The sequence below is a fragment of the Mesoplodon mirus genome, assembly GCF_964341445.2.
Source record: "Mesoplodon mirus genome assembly, chromosome: 1".
NCBI classification, from domain to species: Eukaryota; Metazoa; Chordata; class Mammalia; order Artiodactyla; family Ziphiidae; genus Mesoplodon; species Mesoplodon mirus.
Window position 1 is genome coordinate 52,147,025 of NC_138976.1, and position 12,450 is coordinate 52,159,474.

The following is a 12,450-nucleotide window of genomic DNA, read 5'->3' on the forward strand; positions in this document are numbered from 1 at the left end:
ATGTGTACCATTTACTATTCGTAAATCTTAGTGAGGTAGAACCACTATATTCATTTTGCAGATGAGAAAATGAAAGCTCAGATAAGTTTACTTACCTAATAACCAGGACTTAAAGTTTGTCTGATTTTAGATGTCTTGTTTACATGTAGCCACATGTAAATAAGACTGTAAGCATTTCACAAGAATATTTTTATTTCACAAATACAGCACTTCATATCAGAAAGCCAAGATTAGGTTTGGCAATAGAACTAACACTTTGGGGTCAAAGAGAACTTGGTTTATATCTAGACTTTACCCCTTACTAGCTGTAAGAATCTGAGTTAACTTCTCTGAGTTTCAACAAGCATAAAAGAGGTTAGAAGCCTTCAAAGTGTGCCTGCAAAGATCACAAAGTAACCAGTCCAGGTAAGTAATCAATTAATAGTAGCTAATGCTATTATTCATAAATCAATAAAATGTATAAATAAAACTAATACACTGCATTAAAATTGAAACAAAAAATTAATTTAGGAAAAGAACACCCTTTTTCCCTGCTATGAATGTTTCTTTAGCCATAATAGGCATATTATTTACAATAGAATACCTAGCTCATAAGAATATATAGTCAACTCTTGATAATCCAATAGCATATTAACTGGTTTGCAGTTAATCTGCGATTAAAGTGCCATAGTAACCCAGCTTTTCCTCCCTTGTTAGAGACAAGTTGGTTAGGAACCTGTGATGCCCAAACTCTTCCCTCAACCACACATAACACTGTAGCTCCCAAATCCCCACCACAGCATTTCCACCCCAAGTGCTCTGGTCCCCCTGCCTTGGCTCTTCAAATCCCACTGCTGGGGAAAGCTGAGAGAGGACTGGAATAATCAGTACTTGCCACCACATTAGTGGGTCCCCTAATGAATAATTCTTCCTGCATTTTTTGTGATATCTGTGACTTGATCCTCACTCCCCTGTAACTCTACCACTTACCCCAGTTAATAGCTGACAATATTGAAGAAGTATAACTTAGAAATCTGTGAGCAACTTTAAACCATTTTACTTGATTAAAAAAAAATTTCTTGCTGTATAGTACAGGGAACTCCACTTCGCTGTACAGTAGAAACTAACACAACGTTGTAAAACAACTATATTCCAATTAACAGAAAAATTTCTTTGCAAAACAAAATAAATTCTTGCCATTATATAACCATTTTAAGTTATATAAGTTTTTAGTTGGCTTAAATAATTCAATACTAACTATAATATTTAGTTACTACTACTAAATATTTTAATAGTTTAGTATTTTAGTAGTTAAACTTAGTGATATCACAATGAATTAAATAATAAACCCCAGGTAAACAGTCCCTGAGGCCCAAGTTAATACTGTATAAATACTGCTATGTATCTATATTATACATCATAAAGATATTTTAAAAATTACCTTGGTGTTCTTCTAAATCCATGTCAAGTTGTCTAATTTCTTCATTAAGCTGATTTATTTTTTCTTTTATATCTGTTAACCTGTTGAAAATATTATTTAATGAATTTATGGCAGACAATTTAGATATTCAGTAAAAATATTTAGTGACGATGTTACGAAATCTTAAATCTTTTCGAATCTGCAGAAAAAATATCAATAAATAATATGCTTTATTCTGAGGACAATACTATAAATTTTGAGAGAAAAATCTTTTTTCATGATTTGTATTTAGAGTACAAGCGTGTTCTGAGAATGTTGGCTTGCCTGACTTCAACAGTAGACCCTTCCCCAGCCTTCTTTTGAACTTTACTTGTGATATTAAGAAAATAAAAAATCTTTAGCAACCTTCTTTTTGTAGGTTTATATAAATAAACTAAGTTAGCAAGTTTGTCCTAAAAGTTAGAAAATAAGAGAAAATTTACCATTGAGAGAAGACTATATGGGTTAAAATTTTAACAAAAGCAGTTGTACTTATTATAAAGCTATAGTAATCAAGACAGTATGATACTGGAATAAGGACAGACATATCCTTTTAAGGATAGACAATGGAATAGAATTGTGAGTCTAGGAATAAGACCCTGTATCTATATACAATTGATTTTTGACAAAGGTGCCAAAACAATTAAACCGAGAAAGAACATTAAATAATATTTGTTGAAAGAATATTTCAACAAATGGTGCTGGGATAACTGGATATGCACAAGCAAAAGAATAAAACTGGACTCCTACCTCATACCATACACAAAAGTTAACTAAAAGTGGGTCATAGATCTAAACATAAGAACTAAACTATAAAACACTTAAATAAAAAAACATAAGCATAAATCTTCATGAAATTGAACTAGGCATTGGTTTCTTACATATGACACCAAAAGCACTAACGACAAAAGAAAAAAATAAATAAACCAGATATAATCAAAATTTAAAACTACTGGGACTTCCCTGGTGGTGCAGTGGTTAAGAATCCGCCTGCCAATGCAGAGGATACAGGTTCGACCCCTGGTCTGGGAAGATCCCACATGCTGCAGAACAAATAAGCCTGTGCACCACAACTACTGAGCCTGCGCTCTAGAGCCCGTGAGCCACAACTACTGAAGCCTGCACACCTAGAGCCCGTGCTCCGCAACAAGAGAAGCCACTGCAATAAGGAGCCCAGGCACCGCAACAAAGAGTAGCCCCCGCTCGCTGCAACTAGAGAAAGCCCGTGCGCAGCAATGAAGACTCAATGCAGCCAAAAATAAATAAATAAAATAAATAAATTTATTTAAAAAATAAAGTCTTAAAAAAAATTTTAAACTTTTGTGCTTCAAAGGACACCATAAAGAAAGTGAAAAGAAAACACAAATAATGGAAGAAAAATTTTGCAGATCATTTATCTGATAAGAGACTTTATTTAGAATATATAAAGAGCTCTTACAATTCAGTAATAAAACAATAAATAACCCAATTTAAAAATGGGCAAAAGCACAGGGAGATCAGCTTGGTGCTTTGCGATGACCTAGAGGGGTGGAATAAGGAGGGTGGGAAGGAGGCTCAAAAGGGAGGGGATGTGGGTATATATGTATGCATATGGCTGATTCACTTTTTTGTACAACAGAAACTAACACAGTATTGTGAAGCAATTATACTCCAATAATGATCTATAATAAATAAATAAATAAATAAAACAAAAAAATGGGCAAAGAATGTGAATAGACATTTCTCCAAAGAATATATATATACATGACCAATAAGCACAGGAAAAAAAGTTCAACATCATTCATTAATCATCAGGAAAATGCAAATCAATGATACCACTTCACACCTACTATGATGGCTACACAGTAATCAAAAATGACAGATAATAACAAGTGTTGATGAGGTCATGGAGAAACTGGAACACTTATACACTGCTGGTGAAAATGTAAAATGGTGCAGCTGCATTGGAAAATAGTCTGGCACCTCCTCAAAAAGTTAAATATAGAGTTACTGTATGAACCAGCACTCCTAGGTAAATTCCACTCCTAGGTAAATACCCAAGAGAAGCGAAAATATATGTCCACACACAAAAACATGTACACGATTGTTCATACCAGCATGATCCATCACAGCCAAAAAATAGAAGCAATCCAAATGTCCATCAATTAATGAATGGATAAATAAATATGGTATAGCCACACAAATGGGATATTATTTGGCAATAAAAAGAAATGAAATACTGATACATGCTACAACACAGATGAACCCTGAAAACACTATGCTAAGTGTAAGAATCCAGCCACATAGGACCATATATTGTATGCTTTCATTTATATGAAATGTCCAGAACAGGCCAATCTACACAGACATAAGGTACAGTGGTTGCTTAGGGCTGGGAATGGGGGATGAGAGGTGTGATGGTTAAGGGATATGGGTTTCTATTGGGGTGACTGAACTGTTCTGAAATTGACTGAGGTGGTGGTTGCACAACTCTGTGAATACAGTAAAAAACTCTGAATTGTACACTTTAAATATGTGAATTGTACGGTATGTATTATATCACAATAAAGCTGTTTTTAAAAAGCAATTATACTATGTAATGGCTCTTAACTAAACATTCAAAGAATTATTTAAAGCTATAAATAAAACTGAAAGCTGCATCAATATTGTCAATGTGAATCACAGAAAAAATGACTGTAACAATATGCACCTCTTACACATTTAGAATGCAATTTAAAAGATGAGAAATGAATGTAAAATGTCCTAGTGTAAAAGTACTTACTGTCGCTCCATGCTGGCTATTTCCTGATTATCTTCCTTAACCTTTAAAGGCATAAAGAGAAAACAGAATTTAAAGAATTACTCATTGTTAGGCTATCTTAAAGAGATTTTCCTTCTAGGGTGTGTACTAAAAAATCAAATCTAGTCACTTTAAACTTATTTCTTGAAATTCAGCCTTTGAAGTTAAAAGGAACATCATTAGGGAACTATTCACAGATTTTTCTTTCCTCCTCAAAGGAAGAGTGGTGACTGATAAATATCCATACCTATCCACGTGGCACCAATAAGTTAACATATCTTCAGGCCTGGATCAATTTACATAAATATCTAGGATTTTTGAGCCTGTCTCCCCCGCCCTGCTCCCCCTGCTCCCCACCCCCAACCCATGCACACGGTAGGGCTGCCAGATTTAGCAATCCCTGTTACATTTGAATTTCAGAAAAACAATGAATAACTTTTGTGGTATGTATTTGAAATACACTTATTATCCTTATGTATATATTTATTCTAAAAGATTATTCACTGCTTATCTGAAATTCAAAGTTAACTAGTCATTCTGTATTCTATCTAGAAATTCTATCCCAAGATCATACTCTTTGTCCCCTGCCTTCAATGATCTCTTTCCAAGACACTTCAGAGATTCTAGATTTTGATACCTTTCTAGAATGATTCTAATACTTAAATAGCTCCTGAGTTGATCCCTAAGGTTCCTGCAAACCCACTGGATTCAATATAAGACCACAAAAGTAGTCTCATTTGTAGGTTCCTGACTAGAGGTGCTCCCAAATATATAGGCTCCTAAGGGCTGTATATTTAGGGTGTCTCAGGATAAACAATAGGCTAAATTAAAGCCAGCCTTGGGATAGTAAGAAAGCTACTGAACACATGTGACATAACATGGTGACATACTGTGATTTCACAGGACATTTTAATTCCATTCACTTCATGGTGGCACTGATAGAAATAACCACACAAAGTCATCAGCCTTGGGGCACTTCATTTTCTAAATATGAGGCCCAAAACAAATCATGGAATACATCTTCAATAAGATTAATTATTTACTGACCAATAAGAAGAGTTTCAAGTTTTTCTTATAAGGATCCAAAACATGAAAAAATGACCAAAATATGCATGAAGACCATATAAAATTAGGATTTAAGTAAAAAAAAAAAAAGTTTATTTGAGAAATGACTTTTACCTAGATCTTCTTGGTCAAGCAGTTCATATTAATTTAGATGGAGTTCACTTTTCACTGTTTTTTAAGAAAATAAGCTTATTAGCTTTCTGTTCAATTCACATGCCTTAAATAAAACAGACTGATACATTTACCAAATCCTGACATATTAAAATACGTATGTTTGTTTTTCCTACCTGCTTAAGTAATCTCTCTCTCTCTTCCATTGGGGATCCCATGCTTTTGTCTTCTGCAATCATTTGATCTCGATGGGATTCCAACTCATAAAGTTTTTCATGCAACAATACAGCCTCCTGTTTTACCTGGGAGTGTGCTATTTCCTGAAGAGAATTAAAATAACTTTAGTATTTTATCAAAAACTATTCAAATAGTTTTCAGTTTATAAGACTAAGGACAAATTTAAACTACCATTATCTTTAAATAGAGATATCAAGAACCTAGAGTACTCAATAATGCTACAAAGTGCGTTTCTAAACATGGAAGAATAAAAACAAATTCCTCTATACTTTTCATAAGCAATTTTCAGTCTAAGATTCACAAGAAGGTGGTAGTTTTAGTTTATTTTCTAAATACAAGACCTAAACAAAGATAAAGACATCTCTACCAATGGGAAGATAATAAAGAAAATGTAACGATGTATGTATAACTTTAACCACAAAACCCAATCCAAAGTCCAAGGAACTGATCTCTAGAGGGAAAATATTTTCCCCTGAATAGATCATATATATGCTTTCCTACAATATTATGGGTTGAACTATATCCTCCTAAAATGTATGCTGAAGTCCTAATCTCCAGCACCTGTGAACATGACCTAATTTGAAATGGAGTCTGTGCAGATTTAATCAAGTTAAGATTATCTTGAGGTCATTAAAGTGGACCTTAATCCAGTACTAACTGCTCTTTATTAGAAGAGAAGAGATAAAAACAGAGACACCCGAGGAGAATGCCATTTGATGATATAGGCAAACAATGGAGCGATGTAGCTACAAGTCAAGGAACAAATGCCAAGGGCTGACAGCCAGCACCAGAAGCTAGGAAGAGGCAAGGAAGGATTCTACCTAGTGTCCCAGAAGAAGCAAGTCTCTGCTGATGCTTTGATTTTAGACTTTTAGCCTCCAGAACTACAAGAAATTTCTGTTGTTTTATGTCACCCAGTTTGTGATACTTTATTTCAGCAGCACTAGGAAACTAATATACATGAGTAGTAAAATTATCATGTATTCACCACTGTTCTACTGTTCACAAAGAGAAAATAAGGGATGTGATAATTTTAAAAGATAACCAAAAGAGCTAGGGATGTTGGTGGTAGTGGTGATTATGATGATGAAAATGACATTTGAAGTCGATATTTATTGAGCACGTATTCTGTGCCAGGCACTATACTTAATATTTTTAATATACTATCTCTAACACTCAAAGCAACTCTGTAAGATAGTACTATCATCTCTGTTTCACAGATGAGAAAACTGATGATCTGATATCTAAATAATTTTTCTAAGTTAACAAAAATAAAAGTTAATCATGAAAAAAAACGTTAATGATATCTGAAACCAGGCCCACAGTATGAACAAGATTTTTAAGAGGGGAGACCTCCTCCTTTTTGAAAGCAAAAGAGAAGGAATCTTAAAAAAAGGAAAAAGTGAACAAGAGGAAATGTTTGAAAGTCCATAGGCAAAGGGTTATATACACAGCTTAAGTAATGTATTAGCTTCAGGTGAAAAGGCATGATAATAAAATACCTATAGAACAAATGCAGACATTTTGATGTATCCCTTTTCATAGCACCTTCCCCTTCCCTTTTGCTTAACCACCTATAGACATGTTCATTATTGCATCTTGATAAAACCACTCCTGAAGACTCAAGCTCATGTTGATCTTTCACCTGATTTTTTTCACACTCCTATGAACTGAGTCAGCAATACTTAGCACAGTAGGGAGCATACAGCAGATATGCAATAAACACTACTTGAATGATATTTGACATAATGTTATCTTGAAGAACAAATATTCCCCCCCATCAAAAAGACCCACAAAGGAATCCAGCTAAAGTTAAACAAGATTAGGATCTACATTTTCTTCATTTGAGAATACTGTAAATCTTTTTAAATTCATGTAATTTTAGGCATACAGGTACTAATGCCAAAGTAGAGTGGCATCAATAGAAAAACTAACTCCAAGGTCATACCCTACACCTCTTCCTGTGGAAACTAAATCTGCCAATGAAATAAGACCTAACTCTCTCCTACACACCCTAAAAAAAGATAGTGAGGAATTCTGAAAGCTGGCTGTATTAATACTATATAAATGCAGTCCTAATTCCTTGAAGCATATTTTTATTACCAGAGAGATCAAAGAAAATAAAAATTCTGTGTACCCACATGTAGACAACTGGATATAGAAAATCGTCTTAATATTTTTAAGCAAACTAGTTTTTTCAATAGCAAATTTCCAAAAGAATGATTACAAAATACTCATGGTTTATTTCTTTTGCAAGCTAGGTGAAAGCAATCATGTCAATTTACAATTGTTACTAATTCTATCATCGTTATAGCTACCTGAATACATAGGAAATCAAGAAAGGCAGGCAAGATTTGATGTACAGACAGTGGGAAGGTAGTTTGCAGAAAAAGAATACACTGGCCAACAAATATATAAAGAGATACTCAACTTTTTGTATAAATAAATGAAAATTAAAACAAGATACTAATTTTAAACTATTAAACTAGTAAAAATGTAAAAGGTGGATGGATAACGCAGCTGTTAATGAGACGGAGGAAATAGGCACTCTCATACATTGAGATTAGGAGTAGAAAATGGAACTTTTTTGGAAGGCAATTTGGCAATGTTACAACGTTTTAGAAGTTTGTACCTTCTGACCCAATGCAAGAAATTTATCTTAAGATACACTTGTAGTAACTTTGCATAAAATGTGTGTTTTCACTACAGCACTGTCTTATAATCTCAAAAAACTATCAATATAAACAACCTAGTCATCTACAAGGCTGTGCTATATATAGTCATACAATGTAATACAATGCAGTAATTTCAAAAAATGAGAAAGATATCTTAAGAACTGGCATGAACAGACATTCAAGAGAGAATGTTACGTTAAAAAAAAAAAAGCTGCAGACAGCATATCCAGTGTACATCCCACTTAAGGTTTTTCTCAACAGTAAAATGAAGGTAGGATTATAGGACTGCTGTGAAGATAAAATGACAATGCTGGTGACATATGTAAAGAGCTCAAAAAAAGCACATAGCAATCACTCAATAAATGTGAGAGCAGTTCTGTCTGGAAAGGGGGAAAAGAAATAGGCATTTTTACTTTCATCTTATTTAACTTTTTAATAAAAAACATGTTTTGTGAATTTAAAAACGCTTTAAATAAACAAATAATAAAACAAACGCAAGCTTTTACATCTTTAAAGTAATGAACTGACTTCTCCCTCTTCATTTGTTTTTAGCCTCTTGATCGTATGTTTTTTTTCTTAACATCTTTATAGGAGTATAATTGCTTTACAATGTTGTGTTAGTTTCTGCTATATAGCAAAGTGAATCAGCTATATGTATATATATATATCCCCATATCACCTCCCTCTTGCGTCTCCCTCCCACTCCCCCTATCCCACCCCTCTAGGTGGTCACAAAGCACTGAGCTGATCTCCCTGTGCTATGCGGCTGCTTTCCACTAGCTATCTGTTTTACATTTGGTAGTGTATATATGCCAGTGCTACTCTCTCACTTCACCCCAGCTTACCCTTCCCCCTCCTTGTGTCCTCAAGTCCATTCTCTAGTCTGCGTCTTTATTCCTGTCCTGCCCCTAGGTTCATCAGAACCTTTTTTTTTTTTAGATTCCATATATATGTGTTAGCATACGGTATTTGTTTTTCTCTTTCTGACTTACTTCACTCTGTATGACAGACTCTAGGTCCATCCACCTCACTGCAAATAACTCAATTTCATTTCTTTTTATGGCTGAGCAATATTCTATTGTATATATGTGCCACATCTTCTTTATCCATTAGTCTGTCAATGGACACTTAGGTTGCTTCTATAACCTGGCTATTGTAAATAGTGCTACAGTGAACATTGTGGTACGTGACTCTTTTTGAATTATGGTTTTCTCAGGGTATATGCCCAGTAGTGGGATTGCTGGGTCATATGGTAGTTCTATTTTTTGTTTTTTAAGGAACCTCCATACTGTTCTCCATAGTGGCTGTATCAATTTACATTCCCACCAACAGTGCAAGAGGGTGTCCTTTTCTCCATACCCTCTCCAGCATTTACTGTTTGTAGGTTTTTTGATGATGGCCATTCTGACCAGTGTGAGGTGATACCTCACTGCAGTTTTTATTTGCATTTCTCTAATGATTAGTGATGTTGAGCATCCTTTCATGTGTTTGTCGGCAATCTGTATATCTTCTTTGGAGAAATGTCTGTTTAGGTCTTCTGCCCATTTTTGGATTGGGTTGTTTGTTTTTTTGATATTGAGCTGCATGAGCTGCTTGTATAGTTTGGAGATTAATCCTTTGTTAGTTGCTTTGCTTGCAAATATTTTCTCCCATTCTGAGGGTTGTCTTTTCTTCTTGTTTATGGTTTCCTTTGCTGTGCAAAAGCTTTGAAGTTTCATTAGGTCCCATTTGTTTATTTTTGTTTTTTTTTTCCATTCTCTAGGAGGTGGGTCAAAAAGGATTTTGCTGTGATTTATGTCATAGAGTGTTCTGCCTATGTTTTCCTCTAAGAGTTTTATACTGTCTGGCCGGCCTTACATTTAGATCTTTAATCCATTTGAGTTTATCTTTGTGTATGGTGTTAGGAAGTGTTCTAATTTCATTCTTTTGCATGTAGCTGTCCAGTTTTCCCAGCACCACTTATTGAAGAGGATGTCTTTTCTCCATTTTATATTCTTGCCTCCTTTATCAAAGATTAGGTGACCATATGCGCATGGATTTATCTCTGGGCTTTCTATCCTGTTCCATTGATCTATATTTCTGTTTTTGTGCCAGTACCATACTGTCTTGATTACTGCAGCTTTGTAGTATAGTCTGAAGTCAGGGAGCCTGATTCCTCCAGCTCCATTTTTCTTTCTCAAGATTGCTTTGGCTATTAGGAGTCTTTTGTGTTTCCCTACATTGTGAAATTTTTGGTTCTAGTTCTGTGAAAAATGCCATTGGTAGTTTTAAATTACCATTAGATTTTGTGTGCCTCGGCAAGGCAGAATGATTTTTGTACAGGGTAGGTACTCAATAACTGAATCTGCTTTCTTACTAAACTAAGATATTTGCAGTCCTGAATAGGAAAAAAATTATTACATTCCTATTAGTAAACTACTAAATAAATATGTACCTGAATGAGTTCCATTAATATATTTAACTGAATTTTCTTTTGTAGGTGAGTAATATGAAAACTTTTACTTGATTTTTACTTACAGATTCCAAGCTCTCTTTTTTCATGTTCAGTGAATCTAGCTGTTGCTGAAGTGTATCTAATTCCTAAGAAGAAGGAAAAAAAGCAAATATATATGCAAATTACATTAAGAATAATTTCTTTCTCAACATTTCAAATACAGATGTGACAAAGTAAATTTTGTAAATGTTTTCAACCCATATCTTAAAATCTGACTAGAATTTATTAACATTCATTATTTCTATTTTTGCCAATTTATTTCATTATTACTAAAAACCTTGCCAAGATCTACCTTTTAAAATACTTATGAGCTTTTTAAAGGGAGCCAGAACTTTTCACAGTGAATCATCACTGTATTCTGAGAATATCAAATATCAGAAGACTTCAAAATAATGATGGTACTGTTTAAAGTTATAATTTTTATTTGTCTTTTTAACCATGTTTCCATATCTTTTCCCTGTTTTCTTTTAAGGCCAAGATCTGTAGCCATTTATATGGCTCACTCTTAGGGATAAGACCCTTGAACTGTTTATAGTTGACCCCTGAATAAGAAAAGTTTGAGCTGCATGGGTCCACTGACATGTGGATTTTTTTCAAGAAATACGTACTACAGTACTACTCAATCCATGGATGGTTGAATCCGTGGATGTGGAACCTTCGATACTGAGGGCCAACTATAAATTATACACAGATTTAAACTGCACAGGGGTCAGTGTGCCTAACACCCAAGTTGTTCAAGGGCCAACCAGATGCATTCAAACACCCCTGTGTGATATTAGCTATATTTTGATAATATTTTAGCATTTTTATAATATTCTTTCATCAATGTTTCATTATATGCTATGAATTCTGTCTAAAATAAAAAGTTATATTAAATTGTCAATAAAGGATTATCTGAGAAACTAGAACTACATTCATTATTGGCATTTGTGGGGACTAATTCTCTGTTAACTGGTTAAGGGATATCTGGACATGAAAGGGCACTACCTTGCAAACCTGAGTCACCACCATGACTGAATGTTGAGAGGATTCTCAATAATCCCTCAGCAGGCATCCAAATTTCTTATTTAAACACCATAATTAGGGGACAAAAGCTGTTCAAATTAAGGATATAGCAAGTAAATGACTTGCTGTTTATTAGGCAGGAAGAAAAGGAAAGAAAGTAAATATCCATATGGCTCTGGTGTATGAGGACTTTTAATGTTTTCATTAAAAGTTCATTAAAAAACAAGTGTTTCATGTATCTTTATGACCTGCAAAAATGAATGATGCATAGAACTGAATAACAGAGTAAAAGCTAGGTCATTATGCAACATAAGAAAACAAAATTTTCTAGATCAGTGCTTCCTAAATTCAAATGTCCATATGAATCATCTTGTTAAAATGAAGACTCTGATCAGTAGGTTTAGTCAAGCTCTCAGGGGATGCCAATGCTGTCCACCTTCAGATCACATTTTTAGTAGTAAGACTGCTATATGCCCAGCACAGAGTAGTAATTAGTATTACCTGCAACAATTTCTCATTCATGGTTTTCATTTCTATATACTTGACTTGTTTTTCAGGAGGCATATTTTTGATAATGCCCTCTGCTGCCTGTTTTACCTGTTCAGTTTCTTCTTCTACACTTCTAATTTGTTTTTCCTTCCTGAAA

At 34.2% G+C, this 12,450-nt stretch overlaps 1 protein-coding gene across 3 annotated transcripts in view; it reads right to left on the reverse strand.

Moving 5' to 3' along the window:
• The window catches only part of IFT74 (intraflagellar transport 74), a 78,834-nt gene that overhangs the window by 33,022 nt on the left and 33,362 nt on the right, over positions 1 to 12,450 (reverse strand). For all 3 annotated transcript variants that reach the window (XM_082603336.1, XM_082603334.1, XM_082603335.1), the window contains 5 exons: positions 12,306 to 12,444; positions 10,823 to 10,885; positions 5,570 to 5,713; positions 4,200 to 4,240; positions 1,421 to 1,500 (listed from right to left, as the gene is read on the reverse strand). In XM_082603336.1, coding sequence (XP_082459462.1) covers positions 1,421 to 1,500; positions 4,200 to 4,240; positions 5,570 to 5,713; positions 10,823 to 10,885; positions 12,306 to 12,444 — 467 coding nt within the window. The remainder of the gene's footprint in view (positions 1 to 1,420; positions 1,501 to 4,199; positions 4,241 to 5,569; positions 5,714 to 10,822; positions 10,886 to 12,305; positions 12,445 to 12,450) is intronic.